The 24,054-nt window shown below is 35.2% G+C and overlaps 1 protein-coding gene, 1 long non-coding RNA gene and 1 pseudogene across 2 annotated transcripts; 2 read left to right on the top strand and 1 right to left on the bottom strand.

Moving 5' to 3' along the window:
* Positions 1-6,061: 6,061 nt before the first annotated feature.
* On the bottom strand, positions 6,062-7,894 carry LOC140754558 (E3 SUMO-protein ligase ZBED1-like). The gene has a single exon (XM_073089600.1). The coding sequence runs from the start codon at positions 7,892-7,894 to the stop codon at positions 6,062-6,064; it is 1,833 nt and encodes a 610-aa protein (XP_072945701.1).
* Positions 7,895-10,809: 2,915 nt separating this feature from the next.
* Positions 10,810-12,761, top strand: LOC140754393 (uncharacterized). The gene is made up of 2 exons (XR_012103655.1): positions 10,810-12,246; positions 12,329-12,761. It is a non-coding gene; the product is annotated as an uncharacterized LOC140754393 (long non-coding RNA).
* A 5,335-nt stretch (positions 12,762-18,096) lies between these two features.
* On the top strand, positions 18,097-19,687 carry LOC140754325 (uncharacterized; annotated as a pseudogene).
* The last annotated feature ends 4,367 nt before the right edge of the window (positions 19,688-24,054 follow it).

Below are 24,054 nucleotides of genomic sequence, written 5' to 3'. Positions count from 1 at the left end.
AATTTATTCCATAATAAACAGTTCGGTTTCACCAAAGGTCGATCAACCGTTGATGCGGGTGTTGAATTAATGCGAAACATTTTTGACGCTTGGGAAGATGCGCACGATACTATAGGTGTATTCTGTGATCTTTCTAAGGCATTTGATTGTGTAGAACATAAAACTCTTGTTAAAGTTGGAATATTATGGTATACGCGGTACGTCTCTAAAACTGCTTAGGTCTTATTTAGATAATAGAGTACAATGAGTTCAGGTTAAAGGACACAAATCGTTAGGTTCTGGTGTTAAAGTAGGCGTCCCACAAGGCTCTATTTTGGGGCCATTCTTGTTATTGGTGTACATTAATGATCTACCGTATGTAATGCAGGACTTATCAAAGGTTGTGTTGTTTGCTGACGATACTTCCTTAATATTTAAAATTAAAAGACAAACGACGTCAACGCTGTCAATAAAGCACTTGACATTATCTACAACTGGTTAAGCGCAAACAATCTTGTATTAAATAATAAAAAGACTAAATGTGTCAGATTTGCTCTGCCTAATGTTAAAAAGCTGACGATGAATGTTACCCTTAACAATGATCACTTAGAATTTGTAAATGAAACAGTTTTCTTAGCGATAAATTTAGATTTTAAAGTACAATGGAGCCATCAGATAGCTAAGTTATGTAGTAGACTTAGTTCTGCAGCCTATGCGGTAAAGAAGATTAGACATCTTAGAATAGAATAGAATAGAATACTCTTTATTGCACACTTACAGTAGAATTTAACAGTATTAATTAAGGTAAAAACAGTATGCAATAGGCGGCCTTATCGCTAAGCAGCGATCTCTTCCAGACAACCTATGCATGGGAAAGAGAAAAGGACAAATAAGGAAAGTAGTATAGGGTGTGCGAAGTTAGAGGTGGAGCAGACTACAAGAAATAGAATTACAGTAAACAATACTAACATAAGATGTAGGAATCCGATAATAAATGAAGGACAAGAAAACAAAAAAGACAAAAGCACATCGGATAAAATAGCAATAATAATAAACCAAATAAAATATATAATAATAATTGAAAAAAGAAAAGGAACGAAACTAAAATGTGGAAATGACGAGAGCAAGGAAGGAAAAATAAACGAGATTTATAAATAATGTTTCCTCAGTTGATTTTTAAATTCTTCAAGCGATTTAGCGCGGCGTATGGACAAAGGTAATTTATTCCACAGGCAAACAGCAACAGAGGAAAAGGAGTTTTTGTAGAAGGACGTAGTATGAGTGGGAGTTCGGAGAGAGAGATTAATAGAGGAGCGAAGACAGTGGTCATGAGTAAGGTAAAGATACTGGAAACGGTCTTTTAAATATGAAGGAGTGATGGGGCTAAACAGCACGCAGTATAATGCAGAAAGAATATGCATATTCCGGCGAAGTCGGATTGGGAGCCACTTGAGTTTTACACGATACTCGGATATGTGGTCATATTTGCGAATGCCAAATATGAAACGAATGCATAAGTTTTGAAGGCGCTCAAGTTTATTAAGTTGCTCCTCAGTGAGATCAAGATAGCAAACATCGGCATAGTCGAGAAATCTTACCGATATACCAACCGCTAGGCTTGTTTACTTTAGTTATTTTCATAGCATTATGTCTTACGGTATTCTGCTGTGGGGTAATGCTGCTAGCATAGATGTCATTTTTATGCAATTAGATAGAACGTGCAATTAGAGCCATTTATAGTCTTTGCCCCCGTGAGTCCTTACGAGAACTGTTTAAATCTATAAATATTTTGACAGTGCCTAGTCAATATATTTATGAAAATATCTTATATGCTCGCAAAAAATATTCTTCTTTGGAAAAAAAAAATTAATAGGTATAATACTAGAAATAAAGATAAATTGGCCATACCTCAATTTGGATTAAGCAAGGTGTGTAATTATTTTATGGGAAACTGTATTCGTTTCTACAATAAAATACCAAAAGACATTATCGATCTATCCGAGAAAAGGTTTAAATCTACTATAAAATTAACTTTATGTAACTAAAGCTTATTATAATGTAAATCAGTACTTAAATGATACATCCGCATGGTATGACAACTCCAGCTCCAACATCAATAATTAATTATATGTACCACTATGTAAAATTGTATATTATTTACCCTTTAAAAGATGCAAATATGTATGTACACGTATGGAGTTTCTTGCGCCGCTTCTTCTCCATAGCGAAATACCTTCCGAAGCGGTGGTAGTTTGTTGACTTTCAAAAAGTATTTTATATGAATCAATTTTGAATAAATGGAATTTGAATTTGAATGTAACATGTCCCTTTTTGTATGGAAGGTCATAAGTTAATGTATTGTAAAAGGTATCAGAAGGAATCTGTAGAAAGTAGACGTAAATTTGTTCTGGATAATAATGTGTGTTTTGTCTGTATGGGTAACAATCATTCGGCCAGAGATTGTCGCACTAAACCTAAATTTAAAATTTGCAAGCGAGATCACCATTCTTTATGAAGATGATGATGCAAATGAAGAGAGTGTTGTCACACCTTCAGATGGTGCAACGTTTTCTTCGGCTTCGTACATGTTTCTCAACAGAGAAAGTGCATCAGCGATTTCAGCAGAGACGAAGTACATAGACATCAGGGACTTGTGGACAAACATAAAAACATCTTGGTATGCAAGAAGACTAATGGCATCAGTAATAAGTTAAAAGACCAGGCTTGCCAGAGCACTGAAAAATAATTTAATGCCATTGGTGAAATACCAAGAAGTATCAAACAGTTAAAATATTAATGTAAAAATTTAAAAATAGTAGAAGATCCGAAGCTAAATCGAACTGGACCGAGCTGATAATAGAATGAAACTCATTTTATAACGAAATTAGTACATTGGGTAATACATTAAAAATGGGTTTGCTAAAAAAATCCTGGACAGGATAATTTTAATTATTTTTTGAAAAATTAATTTTCATTTTGCAGACAACCCTATATCAACGTGTTCACAATAAAACAGCGCTTCTACTGATATAAAATTTTATCTATTATCATCATGAGTGCAAGTAGTTGCCAGCGAAATGCCTGTTTATACCTGACAACCCAGTACTTCGTCCACGTAAATAATAGGCAACCCAAAGCCTGCACATTCTGTATGTTTTTAACATTCACTCAGAATAGAATTTTCTTATTATCTTGATGTTGCAAAATTTAATTTTCAATTAAATTTTAATTTTTCAAAAAATAATTAAAATTATCCTGTCCAGGATTTTTTTAGCAAACCTATTTTTAATGTATTACCCAATGTACTAATCTCATTATAAAATGAGTTTCATTCTATTATCAGCTCGGTCCAGTTCGATTTAGCTTCGGATCTTAGACCAAAAGATTTGCTAAAAAGGTGTGTACACGCAACTATTTCATTAATGTGTTGCCGTATTTTATACTTGTAAACGCAACTTTGCCTGTAGGAAGCAAGTCAAGAGCGTCAAGAAATGCGACGTACGGGGGGAGGCAGCCTCCATCTGTTCCTCCTGAAACAGAAGAGGCTACTGACTGGTTGAGGTTAGTTATGTCAGACTCTATAGACGGAAATGAAGCAGTATATCATGGTGATGTCAGAGTTCCTGTAAGTATTACTTCCATGTAGTCTATATTTATTTATTTAGGTGTACTTCCGTTTAGCCCATACCTCCGATCGATCTGAATTTTGGTACACATAAGACCATCAATTAAAAATACCGGCAAATTATATTCTAAAGGTCCAATTGCTGAAAAATGTTTTTTTTAATGGTTTTTCGCGTTTATTGCAGCAAACATGAACGTTAGAGAAAAATGTTTCAAACGACTGCTTAGAGAAGTCGTACCCTTTCCAACAATCTTCCCGTGGTAAGTGCGTGAGTAGATATTCATATCGAAACTAATGGAGTTTTGGCAAAATATACACAAAACTATACAAATTTCTAACGTTTTTTTTCGATTTTTCTCCCAAACAACTGGATTTATGCGGAAACATACGCAACAAAAAATGTTTATCTTTTCATCGTCTACAACTTTTGTTTGAAACATTTTTCTCTAACGTTCACGTTTGTTGCAATCAACGCGGAAAACAATTAAAAAAACATTTTTCAGAAATTTCACCTAGGAAATGTAATTACATGTAACGTAACTGTAACGTAACGTAACTTAACGTAGTTGGAAATGTAACGATATCACATTTTATAACGTTACATTAAAGTAATAAGTGACTCATTGGATACTACTGTTTAAAAACAGATGCGGGTAGGTGAAGTGGGGACGACACCTTGGCGGCGCTCGAATTAACAGGGAGCGACATTCTGGTCGGAGACTTCAGCAAGAACAGTCGAATAACGGAGATACTTGTGTAGTTATAATACTTCTAATCACTAGTGTGAACTTACTTACGTATAGTTATTATATCGTTACTTACGTAACCTTTTATGTGACTATAAGATTACACGCCTTCAAGACCTTCAAGATGACTTTCATTTATATTTAATTATAAGATTCATTTGTATTGTCTGTCTATGGTTAGTTTCCATTTGATTGCCACTGTCTATGGCAACACAGAGACCTCCATGTTTTTTCACTTCACACGAATCACAAGTCGAGTAAACGTTGAGATTCAAAAGCGACTTTTATTTGCTTAAGCCGAATATTAACACGCCTGCAATTTATATTACCCAAATTGGTGACCCCGACGTGATTGAACGTTGTAACGTAAGTTTGCGAAATAATAACTTCGTATTTTGGGCTACTAGTCGACGGCCTTGGAAAAAGATAGTTCGCCGGCCATTAACGGGCGTCGAGCGCTTCAAAAATTTTCCTGCACCGGCCTGTGTTGAAGACTTGCATTCGCATACGCCTTCCTTGCGACCACTGCTCCTGGCTGGCTACCATTTAGCCGCCGGGATCTGAATTTGAAAAAGGCGTGCCTGCATCGACATAACATAAGTGTTGTTTTTAAGTTTCGTCGTCGCGTCTGACATTATTTTTCGTGTGACTCGCATTTGAACTTGTCCCTGGTTTGGTATTTCCCTATATAGCGTCGTTCATACCATTCAGAGCATATGGTGCGCCCTCTGGTGTTATAATTGGTAGACGGTAATAATAATATTTCGCCACAAACGCCATCTTGTTTTCTCTTCGCGCCATACGGACATATTGCTAAGTTTGCTAAATTAACATTTATGACAATTTTGACAGTGAGTTTGACGACTAGTCTTGTGTAGTACATGTACTAAGTACTAATAGGTTATATTACTCGGTACTGTACTAAAGGTAACATTACCCGACGCCGAACGTTAATCGGACTTTTCGGACTATTCGGACACTGTACTACTGTACTAGTTTCTTTTTCTCACTCGGGCAACAACAAGCTCACCTATCACATAATCACAGCGAGAGGTGAAATAGGGCTATAAAAATACCAGAGATGTTATATTAGGGTAATTTTTAGGTAATCCTATTATTGAATATATTAGCTATCGTATATTAGGATACCATAACTATTATGGGATATTAGTCACATATTAGTGAACCGATCACTATTAGCTACTCAATGTAATATTGATACCTGCGTATCGTACATTAGGATAACATACCTATTATGGGATATTAGTCACATATTAGTGAACCGATCACTATTAGCTACACAATGTTATATTGATACCTGATTCTCTTGATTAAATACAAGATTCTCGAGAATATGCACGATATTCATCACGTAAAATGTCTATTATAGAAGTAAACAGGAGAAGGTGATTAAATTTTCCTTCATACTTCAACAGGCTTAGGACTGTCAACGTTGGTTATGTTGGCGCATTTAAAAAGTTAATCACCTATGTACAATGATTATTACTATGTACAATGTTTTTTTCTGTACGCTTACATTAGATTATATACATTTTTCATCATTTTTTTCACCACTTTTTTTTTTAGTTTTTTTTACATACTCTTTTTAAAGACACTGCAACGTGAGCTAGGTACAAAATATCTACCTATATACGCACGTTTGAAGTATTGCAAACAAAATAAAATTATATATACAATTTAAAACATTAGTTTACATATTTACATTTAAAAACATCAATTGTTTGACCTTTTCCGATTTCAGTCTAGTTCGACGATCTGTAAGAATATTTCCTGAAGTCGAAAATATGCGCTCGCAAGATACTGAACTACTCATGCCGCAGCATTTATTGCGATATAATTGTGCCAAGTTTGGGTATACAAATTGGTGGTTCCTCCACCAATCAGAAGGATCGAATAATTTTCCGTGGTCGTCCTTAATCGGTAACAACATATCTGCAAGATATCGTTGCACTTCTGTTATTGCAGATGCTTGCGGAGAATATTGAGTTGGCTCGACATCCATAAACATTTCGCTAATATTATCCCATATTGATAAGCTGTCGTTAATAGATACGCTGGACGTGCTTGTACTTGTGGATGGTTGAGGTGACGCTGACCTGATGGTACTTTGAGATTTCTTGTTGATTTCGGCAGTGACGAGTTCTATAAGGTTTTTTTTGGCTTTCTCAGCAGCAGACTTATCATTGAAGCAGTGCATTTTATATCTGGGATCCAACAATGAGCAAATTGAAAAAGTACCACTGTATTCTATTTGCCCCAATCTTCGTTTTAATTGTCCTACAATGACCTCAACGGATGTGGATACATCGGGGTGGATAGTAGCAGGAATTTTATTTTCGTAGACAGTTAAAAGTACTCTTGTAAATACAATTATGAGGCTCCCGGTTACATATTCCTCACCACTCATCTGTTGAGTGACTTCTTGTAAAGGCTTTAGAATAGTACAGAGATCCCTGCAAATTTGCCATTCTTCTACAGATAACATAGGTAAGCATCTATCCAACAAGCCCGCTGTACTTCGCAGTGCATCTTGCAAGTCCAAGAAACGTTCTAACATATAGAACACGGAGTTCCACCGCGTAGGAACTGCTTGAAGAAGCCTCTTGGGTTGCGCGAGGCCTATTTGAATTTGATACTTTAGTAGCTTTTCCATAGCTATGTTGCTTCTTTTGTAATACGCAACAACAGCTTTAACTTTTTCTATTGTTGATTTTATAGTGTCAACCTCCAAAGCTTTCTCCACCACCAGATTTATTGTGTGGGCAAAACAGCCAAAATGTTTTAAGCCCAAATGCTGTTTGACAGCATTTTGCATATTAGGTGCATTGTCGGTTGTTATTATAAGAATCTGTTTTATTTCAATGCCGAGATCATCGATTGTCCGGGATATTTCCTCCGCGATATTTAGGGCTGTATGAGATCCGGGTAATGAAGTGATGTTTTTAATTTCACATGTACGAACTCTATTTACACATTTTTCGTATAGTGCCGGCAAAAGCGTATTAGAAATATGTTGCCTAGTCGGTAATTGATAGGCAGGATTCAAAGCATTTGAATAGCTCTTAAATCCCCTATCCTCAACAACGGAAAACGGTTGAAAATCTTTAATAAAAAGAAGCATCAATTGTTCGTCAATTTTCTCTCGTTGAGACGCAGTCATTTTTTTAACTGCTAAATTTATTGTACTTTGCACCAGTTGTCTTGAAGACGTTAATGTTAATGTGCTGTCCTGACCTGGGTTGGATATTCCTGCAACTGAAGACACGGCCAAAGGTTGAACATTTTGTAAATTTCTTCCCTGTGTTTCAGCGGAGCCGGTGTCAGATTTTGATATTTGTCGCAATTGCGTGCTTGATGATGATACTAACACCGCGACATGCTTGTTTTTTAAATGTTGATTTAAATTTGATATTGTTGTTTTAAAAGAGCACTTCTGTTCACATATTTTACAAACTGCTATTCTCTTTTCGTCCGACTCTACAGTAAAATGTGTCCAAACTTCACTGGTTCTCGCCCGCTTCATAATTAAAACAACCAATAAAATCTCTACCAAAAATAATCACCCAAGCTCTATCTATCTATCTATCTAAGCTGTATGGTATGTAAGCCTGCCTAAAACTTTAATAAAGTATAACTTGCACAGGTTTTAGTTTGTAATTTCTACAATCAACAATTTATTGATGATTAAACATCTCTGAGTGTAATGGTACTTAACACGTTGAACGCCATGGCGAACACCAGTTGTCCGACAACGAATTAGCCCTCCAGGCCGCTTTAAAAATAATAAAATGGCACAAATTGATGTTTGTGTTTTATTCGTTTTTTTGATAAATAAGGACAAAAATATTATATTGGTTGAGATTCCAGTAAAAAAATACAGTGTATTGACATAAAAAACAATGACCATGGCGGACACCAGTGACCGCCATGGCCTACGCGGAACACTCATCGTAATTCTAGCGCGCCAAGCCGCGCGGGTCACGCTGTCACTCACTCTCCGCGCGAGCCGCGAGCCAGTGTTGCCAACTCTACGTCTTTTTACGTAGATCTACGTATTTTAAGCCTTCCACGCAAACCTACGAACTTTAGTCCCAGAATCTACGTATTTTCTATCAAAATTATTCAATTGCAAAATAACATATCCCGTTGTTAGACTGAATGGGCATTATTTTTGTTACTTTCGTAAAAAAAAGTTAATAAACGTTCCGTTTTATACTAGCGCATACTCGCCTCGCCTCGCCACTCAACTTATTATTACGCCATTCATTTTAAAAACAGTGTCAGTCATCAGTCAATTCAAAAGAACTGAGACTCATGTGACTGTGTAAAACGAAACGTCTTGGCGTCTTGTCTGCGGTGTCTGCCGTAAATAAAACGGTAAAAGTGAATCTTAACCTAAAAATATTTCGAACTAAGATATCGAAGGTGTTTTTTAGTTTAATTTCAATATTTTTCAGCTTCCTGCTCAATTTAACTGAATTAAGACTGTGTAAAACTTGGCGTCTTGCTGTAAATAAAACGGTAAAAGTAAATCTTCAGGGTATCTATCAGGGTAGTGTCCTCGGGCCTAGCCTGTTTCTAATCTATATAAATGATTTGACTACATTAGAAATAAAAAATGGCAAAGTATTTTCATACGCTGATGATACTGCTATTCTTTTCAATGGTGAGAATTGGAATGAGGTCTATAAATCAGCAGAAACTGGTCTACACAATGTAATTAAATGGTTAAAGTATAATACTCTCTCATTAAATACTTCTAAAACTAATTTTATAGCATTTTCCATTAAAGACTCTTCCCAGCCTGATGCTAACCTAACAATAACACCTCATTTTTGTAACAACATTGACTACAAAAGCTGTGACTGCAGCACAATAGAAAGAGTTAATAGTACTAAATATTTAGGTATTGTTCTGGATAAAAATCTCTCATGGTATCCCCAAATCGACGTTGTTTCAAATAGAGCTAGAAAATTAGTTTGGATTTTTAAATATCTTAAAAATATTGCTGATAAATCACTAATAACGTATATATACATTTCTTTAATACAATCAGTATTACTATATTGCATTCCAATATGGGGGGGGACATATAAAACCAAATTTATAAGCATTGAACGTGCACAGAGATTTATACTTAAAGTAATGTTACATAAAAAAAGAATTTATAGCTCTGAAAAATTATATAAAGATGCAAATGTGTTAACTGTCAGGCAATTATACATTTTACAATGCATACTTAAAACTCATAAAAATATTTCATTTGGTCCAAATGTTTTAAAAAAACGTAGTCAATTTACAGTATTACCGCACATAAAAACTAAAACAGTAATAGCCTCAAAGCAATTTAAAGCTCAATCTATTAAAATTTATAATAAAATAAATAGAAAACTTAAAATTTCCGAAATGACATACTCTGAATGCAAAAAAAGTTTAACCCAACTACTAAAATCCCTAACCTACCAACAAACAGAAGACCTATTAAATGAATGACTTGAGAATGGTATTTATGTATAATTATGCTCGTATGTATATATTCATAATTGTATGTATTTATATACGTATATATATAATATATACATATATATATGTGTGTGCGTGTGTGTGTATATATATGTACAATGTACATATGGTAAACAAAGTGCATAGACCTTATTTAAGCAAAGGCGACCACAGATAAGAGCGGAGTCTCCTACCACAGGTTTATATAAACTTACCAGGAGAGTCCCGAAAACTTGTAATCTACATACTTGTTTAAATAAAGGATTTTTGATTTGAAAAAAAAAAAAAAAAAAAAAAAAAAAAAAAAAAAAAAAAAAAAAAAAAAATCTTAACCTAAAAATATTTCGAACTAAGATATCGAAGGTGTTGTTTAGTTTAATTTCAATATTTTTCAGCTTCCTGCTCAATTTAATTGAATTCTGTTATGGAAAGAAGCAGTGACAGTGAGGAAGAGCGCAATGTTACTCCCACTAAAAAAAGAAAGCTGCATTATGAACAAAAATATTCACACTTGTGGGAAAAGGACCAAAAGTATTCAGGTTGGATTAAAAAAAGCAACAAAGGAGATTACTATTTTTATTGTAATTCATGTAAGTGTGACTTGAGATGTGGTGGAGGTAAAAGAGTTTTGGAGAAGCATGCAGAATCTTTTAAACATAAGAATAATGTTAAAGGTTGGTGTGGTCTACTGGTGTGTTTTTTTATGTTTTAAATTATTTACTTACTTTTCCAATAAAGTGTAAGAAAGAACTAGGTTCTAAGTTCAGAATAATGTTAATATTCCTTTACTTTATTATTGTCATTAGTGAATGTAAGTTTATTTAATTGTCAGATGTGAAGGATTATGGTTTCAGTTTCAGTATTCAGGATATTTTTTTCTACAGCTAGAGCCAGCCTGCATGATAAAAATAAGCGCAGTCCTGTTAATGCGTGCAATACTTCAACCTACTATTATTTCAATGTTGCCTGAGTCTGCATCAAAGTCATTCACAGATAAAATTAAGTCTGGAGAAATAAAGATGGCATGTTTCCTAGCAGAGCACAATCTACCATTTAGTTTAGCAGACAGTCTAAAGGATCTTGTACAATCAATTGCCCAAGATTCAAAGCTTGCATCAGAATTAACTTTTGGAAGAACAAAGGCACATGCTATTGTTACAAATGTTACTGGTAAAGTAGCTGAAAACAAATTAATTGAAATGTTACAAAAAAATAAGTTTTCACTGATAGTTGATGAGAGCACAGACAGATCATCAACTAAACATTTGGCACTTATTGTAAGGACTGCAGTTGATTTTCATGTTGAAGATAGTTTTCTATGTCTAATACCAGTTGTTGACGGTACAGCTACAGTCTTACATAATGCATGTACAAAATATTTTGAAGAAAAGAATATTCCATTCAAAGAAAATATGATTGGATTTGCAGCTGACGGAACTAATTCCATGTTTGGACAACATCATTCTTTGTCTACATTGTTTGCAAAAGATATTCCGAATCTGTTTCTAATGAAATGCATATGTCACTCTTTTCACCTTTGTGCCTCATATGCTTGCAAAAAGTTACCACGAGGTGTGGAGGACTTTGCTCGTGATGTTTACAACTATATACAGAATAGTCCAAAACGCATTGGAGACTACAAAGAGTTTCAATGTTTTGTAAATGTTAAACCATTCAAACTATTACACCCTGCCCAAACAAGGTGGCTGTCCTTGTTACAAGTTGTAAAAAGGCTTCTAGAACAACTACCAGCATTGAAATTATATTTTCAAAGTGCTGTGTTAACTGACAGATTGCTTGCAGCTCAGTCAATCCTTGATAAATGTATGGAACCAACCACAGAAATATATTTAGAATTTTTAAATTTTGTGTTGCCATACTTCAATGATTTGAACAAAGAAATGCAATCTGAAAGCCCAAAACTCTACTTGCTATATGAAAAAATTTTTATAACCTACAAGACCATAATGGAATGTTTTTTAAAACCAGAATATTTGGAATTAACTGAACAGGAAAAAACAAGCATTCATGTCCATGACAAAGTTGCAGCATTGGAAACAAAAATATTGAATATTGATTTTGAAAAAATTGAAAACCATTTACCCCTGGAAGACATCTACTTAGGAGGCAATGTTACTGCTTTAATTTCAATGAACAAAAACAATATGCATCCAGATCAAATAAGACAGTTAAGACAAAAATGTCTTGAGTTTTACATTGAAAGTCTTATTCAAATAAAAAATCGCTTCCCTTTTGAAGATGAGCACAGACAAAGGTTGAAAAATTTAAGGTTTTTAAACCCTGACACATTGCTGGACTCAAATTTAAGACGTTCTGTACCGTCTATAGCTCATTTAGGGCAAATGTTTCCAGGTAATAATCATTAACTTCAAATATTTTATTTAAAAGTTGAGTCTGTGTCTTATTTAGTTTTCAATTAATAATTTATTTTCAGGATTATGTCCAACAAATTTGACAGAATTAGACCGGGAATGGAGAACGCTAAGAAATACTAATCTTCCATTTCAAGAGGATCAGCTAATCAAAGCAGATGAGTTTTGGCGTCATATTTCAAAAATAAGAAAAGGCGACTCGTCTCAAATGTTTCCTTTACTGGCCCAATTTGCGCAAAATTTATTAGTATTGCCACATAGCAGTGCAAATGTCGAGCGTCTGTTTTCTGCGATCAATTTGATGAAAACTAGCATAAGAAACAGACTTTCCACAGAAACGCTAACAGGCTTACTTTTCACGAAAAGTGGCTTAAAAATAAACCGCGAGCCTTCGCAGGAACACATTAAACATTTTAATAAATATATGTATAAATTTAATTTGTCTGAAAATGATAATAAAAATTGAATAATTTAAATAAATCGATGACCCTGAAAGTAGCGAACTTTTTTAAATTATCTGTAAGTGGTGGTTTCACATGTAGAATGTAGATATTGTAAAAACTAACCGGCTACTGGAATATTTATTTATTTATTATTATTTTTGTTCACGTAGATATCTCTCTAACCAGTTTTATCTATCTGCTGTCTGTCTGCAACTTTTAGGGTCTTATGAATTGTCGTTTTATTCACTTTTACCTACCCTACTGTCTTAATTTCAATCAAAAAAAAAAGTACGTAGATCTACGTATTTCTCATATGGAAATTTTACTATTTCTACGTAATTTTCTAATCTGGCCTACGCCTTTTTCAAAATCCAAGTTGGCAACACTGCCGCGAGCGTCGCCGGCGCTTCCCGCGGTTCCCGCCCGACATTTGCGCGCCAACAGTCATTGCTTCAACACGCTTAATGCCTAGTTTACACGGGCTTCGTAGCTAAGCGCTTAGTACTTGTCACTAATACTAAGTCCTCATGTGTAAACACGCTGATTAGTGCTTAGTATTAGTACTTATTTGTGAATAGTACAAGTGAATAGAAAACGATCCTATTTACTAAGCGACAAGTCGATACCCCCACCACGATTTACTAAGCACTTGTCGCTTGCTGACCGTGTGTAAACAGCTCGACAAGTTAGTGACAAGTTGTACCGGGAAGTGAAAACACGTGTTTACTTACGTATTTTATTGTGATCATGGCTGCGGAAAGGTGGAATTCGGAAACAATGAAGTTCATTCAGGAATTTAAATCCTATGAATGTTTATGGAACCACAAATCGGTTTTATATAAAAATAAACTCGCAAAAGATGCTGCTTATCAGAAAATCGTTGAAGAGATGAATATTGCTGGTTTTGGAGTGCCTGAGGCGAAAAAGAAAATGAGAACACTTCGGTCAACCTATTACCAGGAAAAGAAAAAAATTCAAAATTCAATGCGATCAGGTAGCGGGACTGATACTGTCTATGTGCCAAATCTGCATTGGTACAAAGAAATGGATAGTTTGTTGAAAGATATAGACGAAAGGCGCACAACTATAGAAAATGTAAGTAATAAAACAATATTTTTCATAGGGAAGGTATTAATTTATTTCGAAGTAGGTAGGTATTATGTTTACTTTAAAACGAATGGATCATTCTAGATTGCCATGATACGGCACCTTCGTTTACGAAGTAATTCGTATATCTTTCTCTCAATTGTCGGGCCATTCTTGACGAGTGATTACTACCCACTGGCTGAATATTTTGCAAATGAAAGTTGGCGTCCCTCCATAATCCTGGAATAATTTCCCCAGAATCCAAATTTTCATAGTCAACACATCTCGTGGTTAGGTACGTCGTTGAAGTTTTTCTGAGCCAGTTATGTATAGTGCATGTTGTACGAACAATGCGATCAGTAACAGTGAGATTAGTAGATATAGTTGTTCTAAAAATTCTAAAGCGACTGGCTAAGATGCCAAAAGCATTCTCGACGATTCTTCGGGCCCTTGACAATCTATAATTAAAAATTTTCTGCTCGTAGGTCAAAGGACTATGCTTGTAAGGTTTCAATAAATATGATTTCAGGGGAAATGCGTCATCTCCAACAAAAAATCCATTGTTTGGCAACATATTGTTTTCGAGATCACAAAAAAATCGAACTGTTCTGAAAAACCCCACCATCTGAGCACCGGCCGTTTGCGCCAATATTAGTATATATAAAACAGTAATCATCATCTACGACGGCCATTAGCACGATGCTGTTGCTTCCTTTATAATTAAAATAATCACTGCCACAGTCAGGAGGTGCTTGAATACATACACTACTGGAAAAAATTAAGGGATCAAAAAAAAAATTCCAAATTTTTCGGTAGTTTTCAACAGGCCGTAACTTTGAGAGAAATGGTCGTACAGGAAATAAAAAAAAAGGAAATTGTAGCTCCAAGTGTCTAGTTTTTGGATTAGAACTTCAAATTTTTGTAGCCTCCGCGGTTTCTGAGTAATCGTAGAAAAACCAGCAACAAAAAAATTTTCAAAATGTTTTTAGTTTTTTTTTTGGTCTACGGGCGTGGAAAATTTTTTTTTAGCTTAACCACCATAAGGATCGGATACTTTGTTCATATAGCTTTAATTTCTTTTTTTAAACACCCTGATACGTCCACTCCTCGCTGAGATATCGGTCTTCAAATGGAAAAGGATCTTTTTGTCTTTGATTATCGATATCTCAGCAACCAATGATCGTACAGAAAGTTAAAGATGGGTTTCAAAAACTTGAATAAATTCCCCTTAACGACTGTCCATTGTTTTTTCGGAGTTTTTTTTCTTTTCTTTTTGAAAATTTAAGCACTTTCTGGAACAAAAATGTGGAAAAAGCTCGGAAAAACAATTTTTTTTCTCATTTTTAAAAATTATGAGCTTTTCGGAGCAAAAAACATGATCCTTTAATTTTTTCAAAAATTCGATCAAGTGAAACAAAAAAACGGCTGGCTGGATTAATTTGATTCTTTGTAGGGTTTTTGTGGACATATTGAACTGTAAAAGGCACACTTAACATTAGTGGTTTCCTCAATATTTACGATCCAGCGCTTGATTTTCCAAAAAAACACCAAAAGCCCTTTTTTTGTTGCATTTTCAAATTCATGTGACAGAAAGAAAAAAAATTTTTTTCGAAAAAACAATAGACAGTCGTTAAGGGGAATTTATTCAAGTTCTTGAAACCCATCTTTAACTTTCTGTACGATCATTGGTTGCTGAGATATCGATAATCAAAGACAAAAAGATCCTTTTCCATTTGAAGACCGATATCTCAGCGAGGAGTGGACGTATCAGGGTGTTTAAAAAAAGAAATTAAAGCTATATGAACAAAGTATCCGATCCTTATGGTGGTTAAGCTAAAAAAATTTTTTCCACGCCCGTAGACCGAAAAAAAAACTAAAAAAATTTTGAAAATTTTTTTGTTGCTGGTTTTTCTACGATTACTCAGAAACCGCGGAGGCTACAAAATTTTGAAGTTCTAATCCAAAAACTAGACACTTGGAGCTACAATTTCCTTTTTTTTATTTCCTGTACGACCATTTCTCTCAAAGTTACGGCCTGTTGAAAACTACCGAAAAATTTGGAATTTTCTTTTGATCCCTTAATTTTTTCCAGTACTATATATGCTTGCCATCTATAGCACCATGAGCCCTTGGAAAGTTCCAACGTGTACTGAAACCTCTTTCTATTTTCTTCCATTCATCTTCTGTAGCAGGAACCTGAAATGCAATTTTATTCTTCAGGTTAACGGATCTACATGCAGCGAGCAACGTAATCCTACAAGTAGCGAGCAACATGATCCTACAAGTAGCGAGCAACATAATCCTACAAGTAGCGAGCAAATAATCTCTATGGCTTCCACTTCAGAGGGTGAATCTATTTCGGAACCAAGGGGGGAACAACGTCAAAGTACCTCCAGTATAAATGTTTCACAGCGGAAAGGAATATTTCGTGCGATTGGAGAACTAAAAAAATTACAAGAAACTGTCAATAGGGATGTACCTGAAAAAGAAGATAGATTCGATGTGTTTGCAAGGAACGTAGCAGTGCAGTTAAGAGAATTATCATTCGAGAGAAGTATGATTGCACAAATGAGAATACAAAATATTTTGAGTGAACTAGCGATCGAGAACTACATGTACAATAATGTATCTGCTTCCAATGAAACATTGGAAAGCATCTCATCTGCGGGATCGTTACGTAATCCATCCACACCTGCTTTGATTTCTGATGAAAATATCCTATCACAGGCCATAGCAATGACACTTGACTGTGAAGAGCACACACAATAATTTTCCGGGTACTTATGTTATTTGAAATGATTACACTAATAATTACAATAAACAAACATATCGTTTTTTTTTACCTTCATGTAATCCGAAAGTTGATTGTAAATTTCATCCAAGACTTCGGGGATGAATTTTGAAATCTCTGGTTTAGAACCTCTGAACACGTGTGATAACATGCGGTAGCTGCTTCCTGTTGCCAAAAATGACAAAGTAACCTCCAATTTTATTTTAGCTGGTATGGCACTTCTCATATTTGTGTCTTGTCGTTGAATTGCTGGTGCAACTTTTTCTAATAAAATATCAAATTGTACCGTTGACATTCTCATAGTTACTCTATATTCTCCTGGATCTTCGGTTGCTAGTTCTTTTAATAGAAGAGCAGAATGGCCCCGTTCATCTCTGCGCAGTAACCACTGTCTTGTCCACAAACGTTTTCTTTTTAATATTTGTCTTTCAAGCTCTTCGATCATGCTTGAAATAATAATGTTTGAATATTGCTTAAACACACTGCGCAAAATCAGGCGGCGGCGTCGCTCCATTTCGAATGTCTGGTCACTAATAACTTTTACTGGCTCCAACGTGTAAACGGTTACTTTTCACTTGTCATATTGAGGCTTAGTATAGTGACAAGTACTAAGCACTTAGCTACGAAGCCCGTGTAAACTAGGCATAATACACGTTTGCATTAAAATGGATAGTTTCGAGAATGAGTTTGAAATAACCGACGACCATTTAACTCAGTTAGAAAATATTGAATTATCTATATTAAATAGCAGTTTTAATGTAACAAGTTCGGATAGTGATTGTTCAGATATTATTCAACCACCTCGACGAAAGCGACGTCGTGTTATAGTTTCGGGCAGTGAGGACAGCGATTCCGATAATACTGAAGCAGCTGCATCGAGTTCCAGCACTAAACAATGTTCTACGTGGACCCAGCCAAGAGGTGACCAACGACATATTATTCCATTTACCGAATTTCCTGGCCCGCCATATCATATATAGTGACCGGCATGAGTCGTGAGCACAACTGACAGCTGCGCAGTAGTTAATGTTTCGGTCTCTTTAGCGGAATGAAGAAGCCATGGGGGCGGGGCGGGGTGCCGAGCTGCACGCGATTGGTTCCTCAGTCAATGCACATCGTCTATTGGAGGCTCGCGTGTCATTCGGCTACTGTACACTTTCGTGCAATTTTAGCGACTTACGTTTTGAATTTTAAAATAGTATTTTATTTTTGTTATTTCGTATTTGTTAAGTGTTTTTGTTTTAATGTAGTTTATTTTTATTATCTCGGTGTATAAAAGTGTTGTGTTTTTTAAATTTTTGGTTTTAGAGTATTTGTTTTAAGTTTATAAAATTCTCGTTTTATAAAATTATTGTTTTTAAATTTTTGGTTTTATAAAAATTTTTGGTTTTAAAAAATGCCGAGGGTAAAAAATACCGTTTTAAATAGACAGGCAAGGCAAATGGTCTATTCTGTTTATTGCTTCATAAAGAACAACGCCGAGTTAGGGATTGACAAAAGAATGCTGGAAATTTATAAACAAACAGCGGAGGCGACCAACACCTCAGTAGCAACTGTACGGCGGATCGTTAAAGAAGCCAATAGTTCAGAATTTCTGGTCGTATTCAGAACACCAGGAAAGAAAAGACCAAGAGAACACCCTGTCACAGATGTGGATAGTTTTGACCAGGGGGTTATTAAAAGGTGTATTCAAAACTACCACCTCACCAATAAAGAAATGCCCACCATTGAAAAACTACGACAAAAGTTGCGGGCAGATATAAATTTTCAAGGGTCTGAGCGCAGTCTTCGCCGTATAATAAAAATGTTGGGTTTCAAGTGGAGAAAAACCGAGAATAACCGGAAAATTTTGATCGAACAATCCCATATTCGCTTCCAGGTATATATAATGTTCATATTTCATATTTTTAGATAATATTCATCTTAAATTTTTAAGTCACGTGGTGTTGCTTTTAAAGCTTTAATAATCGTAAATCTTAGATCTTGCTAAGATAAACTAAATCGTAAAAGTAAATATTATTCACTTCATTTGGATTAACAAAATACTTATCTAGAAACTTATCTTGTTCCAGCGAATAACATATTTGCAAAAAATGCAAAAATTCCGAGAAGAGGGAAGAACAATTATTTATACGGATGAATCATACGTAGATTCGTCCCATTCATCGTCTCAGGCATGGTCAGATGACACAACAAAAGGCCTAAAAAAGCCTATATCAAAAGGGCAACGAATCGTGATTGTCCACGCAGGAACTGAGACAGGTTTTGTGACAAATGCCCTGCTCACATTTAAAGCAGGTACTAAGTCGGGGGACTACCACGACAACATGAACTATGACAATTATGAAAAATGGCTTCGCACGCAGTTAATCCCAAACATTCCTCCTAAATCTGTTTTAGTAGTAGATAATGCATCCTACCACAACAAACAGTATGACCCTGCACCAAGTTCAAATGCCAGGAAGTCTGAGATGCTGGGATGGTTAAGGGAAAAAGGGATTCAACACGAAGAAAGAATGCTGAAGCCCCAACTACATCATTTAATAAAAATTAATAAAGATTAATACAAGAAATTTAATATTGATAAGATTATGGCTGAACACGGCCACGATGTGATACGATTACCTCCATACCACCCAGACCTCAATCCCATTAAGATGGCATGGGCTGCAATAAAAGGCTATGTCGGCAGTAAGAATGTGACCTGGAACGTTAGCCACGTAACGGGTCTTGTTAAGGAAAAAGTAAATTTAATGGGAGCTAATGAATGGACAAAATTATGTCAAAAAGTAAAGGAAAATGAGAAGGAATATATAAAAAGCGATCACATAGTGGATGCAATGACAGAAGAATTTATAATTCACGTTGGTGACGATGACTCCGAGACCAATTCGGAGGATGAGGACAGTGACGATGTTGAGGAGATTAATGAGCCAGTGGCCTCTACCAGCACCAACGCAGCGTCTAGTTTTATGGAAGGCATATTACCTATTCCTTCAGATTGAGGCGATTTAAATTTGAAAAATAAAGAAAAACAGTTATACTCAGATTATATTGTTTTATTGAGTTGAGATTATTATATTTTATTCACGAAGGCCTACAACATTTTACTCTATCAAAGTAAAATTTCAAGTACCACTAATATTTTAATTAGTTTGTATAAATATACCTATCAGTCATTTTGGTAAAAAACGGTACTGAATAAATTTGGCCAAAAGTGTACATGCGCGAGCTTACCCCCACTACTGCCCACCTGTGCTCACGACTCGTGCCGGGTATTATACGTTGCATGATCAATATGACGCCTTCGGATTGCTTATCGCTTTTTGTAACTAACGATTTATTGGAACCTGTAGTTAACAATACAAATAAGTTTGCTTTAAATGTTATAACAAAAACACCTAATGCTACTAAATGTGCACGAATTCGTAAATGGGTACCCACTAACCTTCATGAAATGAAAATTTTTTTGGATTGATTTTGTTTATGGGCTTAGTACGGCTTCCCAGATTATCTGATTATTGGTCCAAAGATAATATCATTGGACATCCTTTTCCCCGTACTGTCATGTCGAGAAATCGCTTCGAATTACTATTACAAATGCTGCGCTTTTCAGAAAATGATGACGATAATAGATCACATAGACTGCACCGCGTTCGAACACTTTATGATTTTATGAATAGAAAATTTCAGGAAAATTTTTCATCAGCAGAAGAATTATGTATAGACGAAAGTATGGTACCTTTTCGTGGTCGAATCATTTTCAGACAATATAATTAACAAAAGAGACATAAATATGGAATTAAAGAATTTAAACTGTGTACGATTCCCGGGTACACGTATAAAATCAAGGTATACGCGGGTAAAAATGATCTCGAAAATACAACTCCGACCAACATAGTACTATCTTTGTGTGAAGGCCTTTTCGACAAAGGCCATACATTATTTACAGATAACTGGTACACCAGCCTTACATTGGCAAGACAACTGATACAAAAAGAAATGCATCTGGTAGAAACGATAAGAAGAAACCGTAAAGGCTTACCAAAGGACGTCGTCAACGCAAAGCTAAAGCGGGGCGACTACACAGTAGCTGAGAGCATCGATGGTATAACTATTTTAAAATGGAAAGACAAACGCGACGTATTAATGTTATCCACAAAACACACGGACCATTTCCAGTCTACTCAAAAGCGTGATAAAAAAGTACTGAAGCCTAAAATGGCTTTAAGTTACAATAAAGCCAAAGGTGCTGTAGATCTATCTGATCAGTTGGCCTCCTACTCGACGCCACTAAGAAAGTCTGTGAAATGGTATAAGAAACTCGGTTTAAATTTACTACTCAATACTACAATTCGCACATTAATTTCCTTAACGTCATTAAACAAAAATTATCAATTTTGAGCTAAGTAACGCCATCTATACTATGAACTATTCCCTATTTTTTCCAAAAACACTGGTTTTAATAGTTCACGTAGAATCTGCTAGATGGCATAATGACGTTACGTTGTTTCGCGCGAAACGCATGAGTTGTGACTGCAGAATGACACATTCACCATTACGCAACGAGTTGTCAACAGTGAATGATTATTCAGTGCAAGGAATAGTGACACTTTACGCATTGAGACGTTGAAGCAGTTAAAAAATCGGTAAGTTTTAGATCTATAATGATGTCATAACGACATTTTTTGTTTAGTGTCTTTAATTAAATAACAATAGCCTGATTTTTTTAAACAGTTAACATAATTACACTATAATGAAAATGTCGTTATGACTTTTGCAAAGTAGCTTCATTTTTTAATGTATATTGACATAATAAGCTTACTGACGTTATACCTCGTAGTCAGTATAGAATTTATGTGCGTAATATCGACACTATACGCATAGTGACATTATGCTTTCGAGAATTTTAGTTCTCGCTTTACTGAATTATGTATATTTTTGCTTAGTGGCATTTGGTACCCATACATTTAAAATGGAAATGCATCTAATTATGACATAATTTGCTATAAAGGCACTAATAACAATTACATTATTGTGATCTTGGTAAAAAAATTAACCAATTTCGTTTGTGTCGTTGAGCCAGATACGAGTAGGTATATTGGTTAGTAGGTACTTTGGTTTATTCTGGGCAATTTGATTTAAAATATTTTTCTCTTAATTTATGGTTCAATTATTTGTTTAATTTTTACGAACATAGGTAGTAATAATTATTGATAATTTTCAAATAAAATAACTTTTTTCAGTAAACGATGCCACTACCTTCTGAGCGAATTAAAAAGCTACGAGACATAGTTGGAAGCTGTCTTGAAAATCACAATGCAAGTACCAATGAACAAAGATCTCAAGATATTCCGCACATTGAACAATTGGAGTATAAGACTTCATACAATCCATTGAGTACTTTGCAGTTAAGACGACGTGTAACTAATGACAGTGTAGAACGGCTAAGAAATGTCAAAAGACAATTATTTACAAATATGGAAAATTTCTCTAATTACAATATAGAAAATGAACCCATGGAAGCAAATTATATTGATGAACAATGTACATTTATTGAAGAACAAAAGAGCCTTGAACAAAACTGTGCACCATCAGTATCTACTTTGCCCGAGTATTCAGGTGACAACATAATATGCAATGAACCACTGAATATCGCGGTTAATAGAAGAGACTCATCCACATCAAACCTAAGTAATGGATCAAACGGCGATTTCTCACCAGCTTCTGATGATGATCGTACATACTTACCTTCAAGAAAACGACGTCGTCGCAAGTGTTCAGTAAGGTCCTGTGATTCATCCATTCATCATCATCCTCTTCGTCGACGTCAAGTTCCTCATCGTCAGACTCTTCATCAACAAATTCCACTGTTACCAGTAAAGCACTCAAAAAACAAGGCAATTATTTGATTCCAGTTATGGAACTTGAAGTTACTGCAAGCAATGCTGTAACCGACACACATTTACACAATACTCCATCAAACGCAAATAATATTGTATCAGACATTGAAAATAATGAGACTAGCTTTAATGAGCCTGTTCCTGCTGTCCGTGCCCAAAAGAGAGCACGTGTTCAAAACAAAAAAAAGTTAGCCAAGATTTTACGAAATAAGGGTCAATCGTACGTCTCAGCTTCATTAAAATTCGTGCCTGAAAGAAAAATAGGACCGCCGTGTAACGAAAAATGTCGAATTAAGTGTCGTGAGCTTATTTCAGAGGAGATTCGCCAAGGTCTTTTTGATAATTATTGGAAGATGGGGTCGCTGATGCGACAGCGAGATTATATTGCTATGCATATGACCAATATTGTCCCAAAGTACCAATATAAAAAAGTGGACAGCAACAGAAAACTTAAAAATGCATTCTACTTTCATGTAGATGACAAAAAACAAAGGGTTTGTAAAACTTTTTTTAAGAATACCCTTGGTATAAATGATCGACCTATAAGAACTGTTTTAGATGGTAAAAATCAACAAGGAACTACGGAGATCATTGAGAAAAGGGGAAAGCACAGCAGCACCGGGATCCCTACACAGATGATAGATATTGTTAAAGAACATATCGAATCTATACCAAGAATTGAAAGTCATTACCTCCGGAAACAAACGACAAAACAATACATCGATGGTGGAAAAACCTTGACCGATTTGTTTAATGACTACAAAAAAGATTGCATATCAAGAAACGTACCTCATGTTAAAATTCATACTTACCGCAAAATATTTAAATCAGAATACAATATTGGTTTCTTCGTGCCTAAAAAGGATCAATGCGATGACTGTGTGGCCTATAAGAATGCTGATGTTGCTGGTAAAGAAGCAATGAAGGATCTCCAAAAATAAAAACAATAGTTGAACATTTTAAGCGAAGTTACGCTGCCCAGTCAAGGTTGGAAAGTAAACAGATGAATTTACCGATATTGAAGCTCAAACAGGAATGTCCAACGAGATGGAATTCCTGTTATGAGATGTTGGACAGAATTTTTACTATAAAAGAAGCCGTTATAAGCACATTGGCTCTAATCCGAAACGATCTAAATTTGACGAACGCAGACTGGGAAGTTATTGAAAATTTATTGCCAATATTAAAGCCTTTCTATGAAATCACAACAGAAATAAGCTCAGAAAAACATGTGACTCTTTCTAAAGTATTAGTGTTCACTAATTTAATGTATAAACATGTCGCCAAGGAAATCAATACCCAAAAAATGTAAAAGTACACACGCTGCTGGAGAAATTACAAGCTCAGTTGCTGACTAGACTCCATGACTTAGAAACTAATATCCTTTACTCGGATTCTTGTATTTTAGATCCAAGATTTAAAAAAAGGGGATTCAAAACCTTAGTCCTATGAGAGAGCCATAGAAGGATTACGCCGCAGAATAGGTAGTATACAATTACCAAATCATAATTTGGAACAACCTGAACAACCCGAGCGACCGCCCCAGAAAGAAACAAAAGCAAGCC

Source organism: Epargyreus clarus, unplaced genomic scaffold (assembly GCF_041222505.1).
Source record: "Epargyreus clarus isolate Ecla_fem2 unplaced genomic scaffold, WU_Ecla_fem_2.2 ptg000029l, whole genome shotgun sequence".
Lineage (NCBI taxonomy): Eukaryota > Metazoa > Arthropoda > Insecta > Lepidoptera > Hesperiidae > Epargyreus > Epargyreus clarus.
This window is presented reverse-complemented; position numbering and strand designations above follow the sequence as displayed.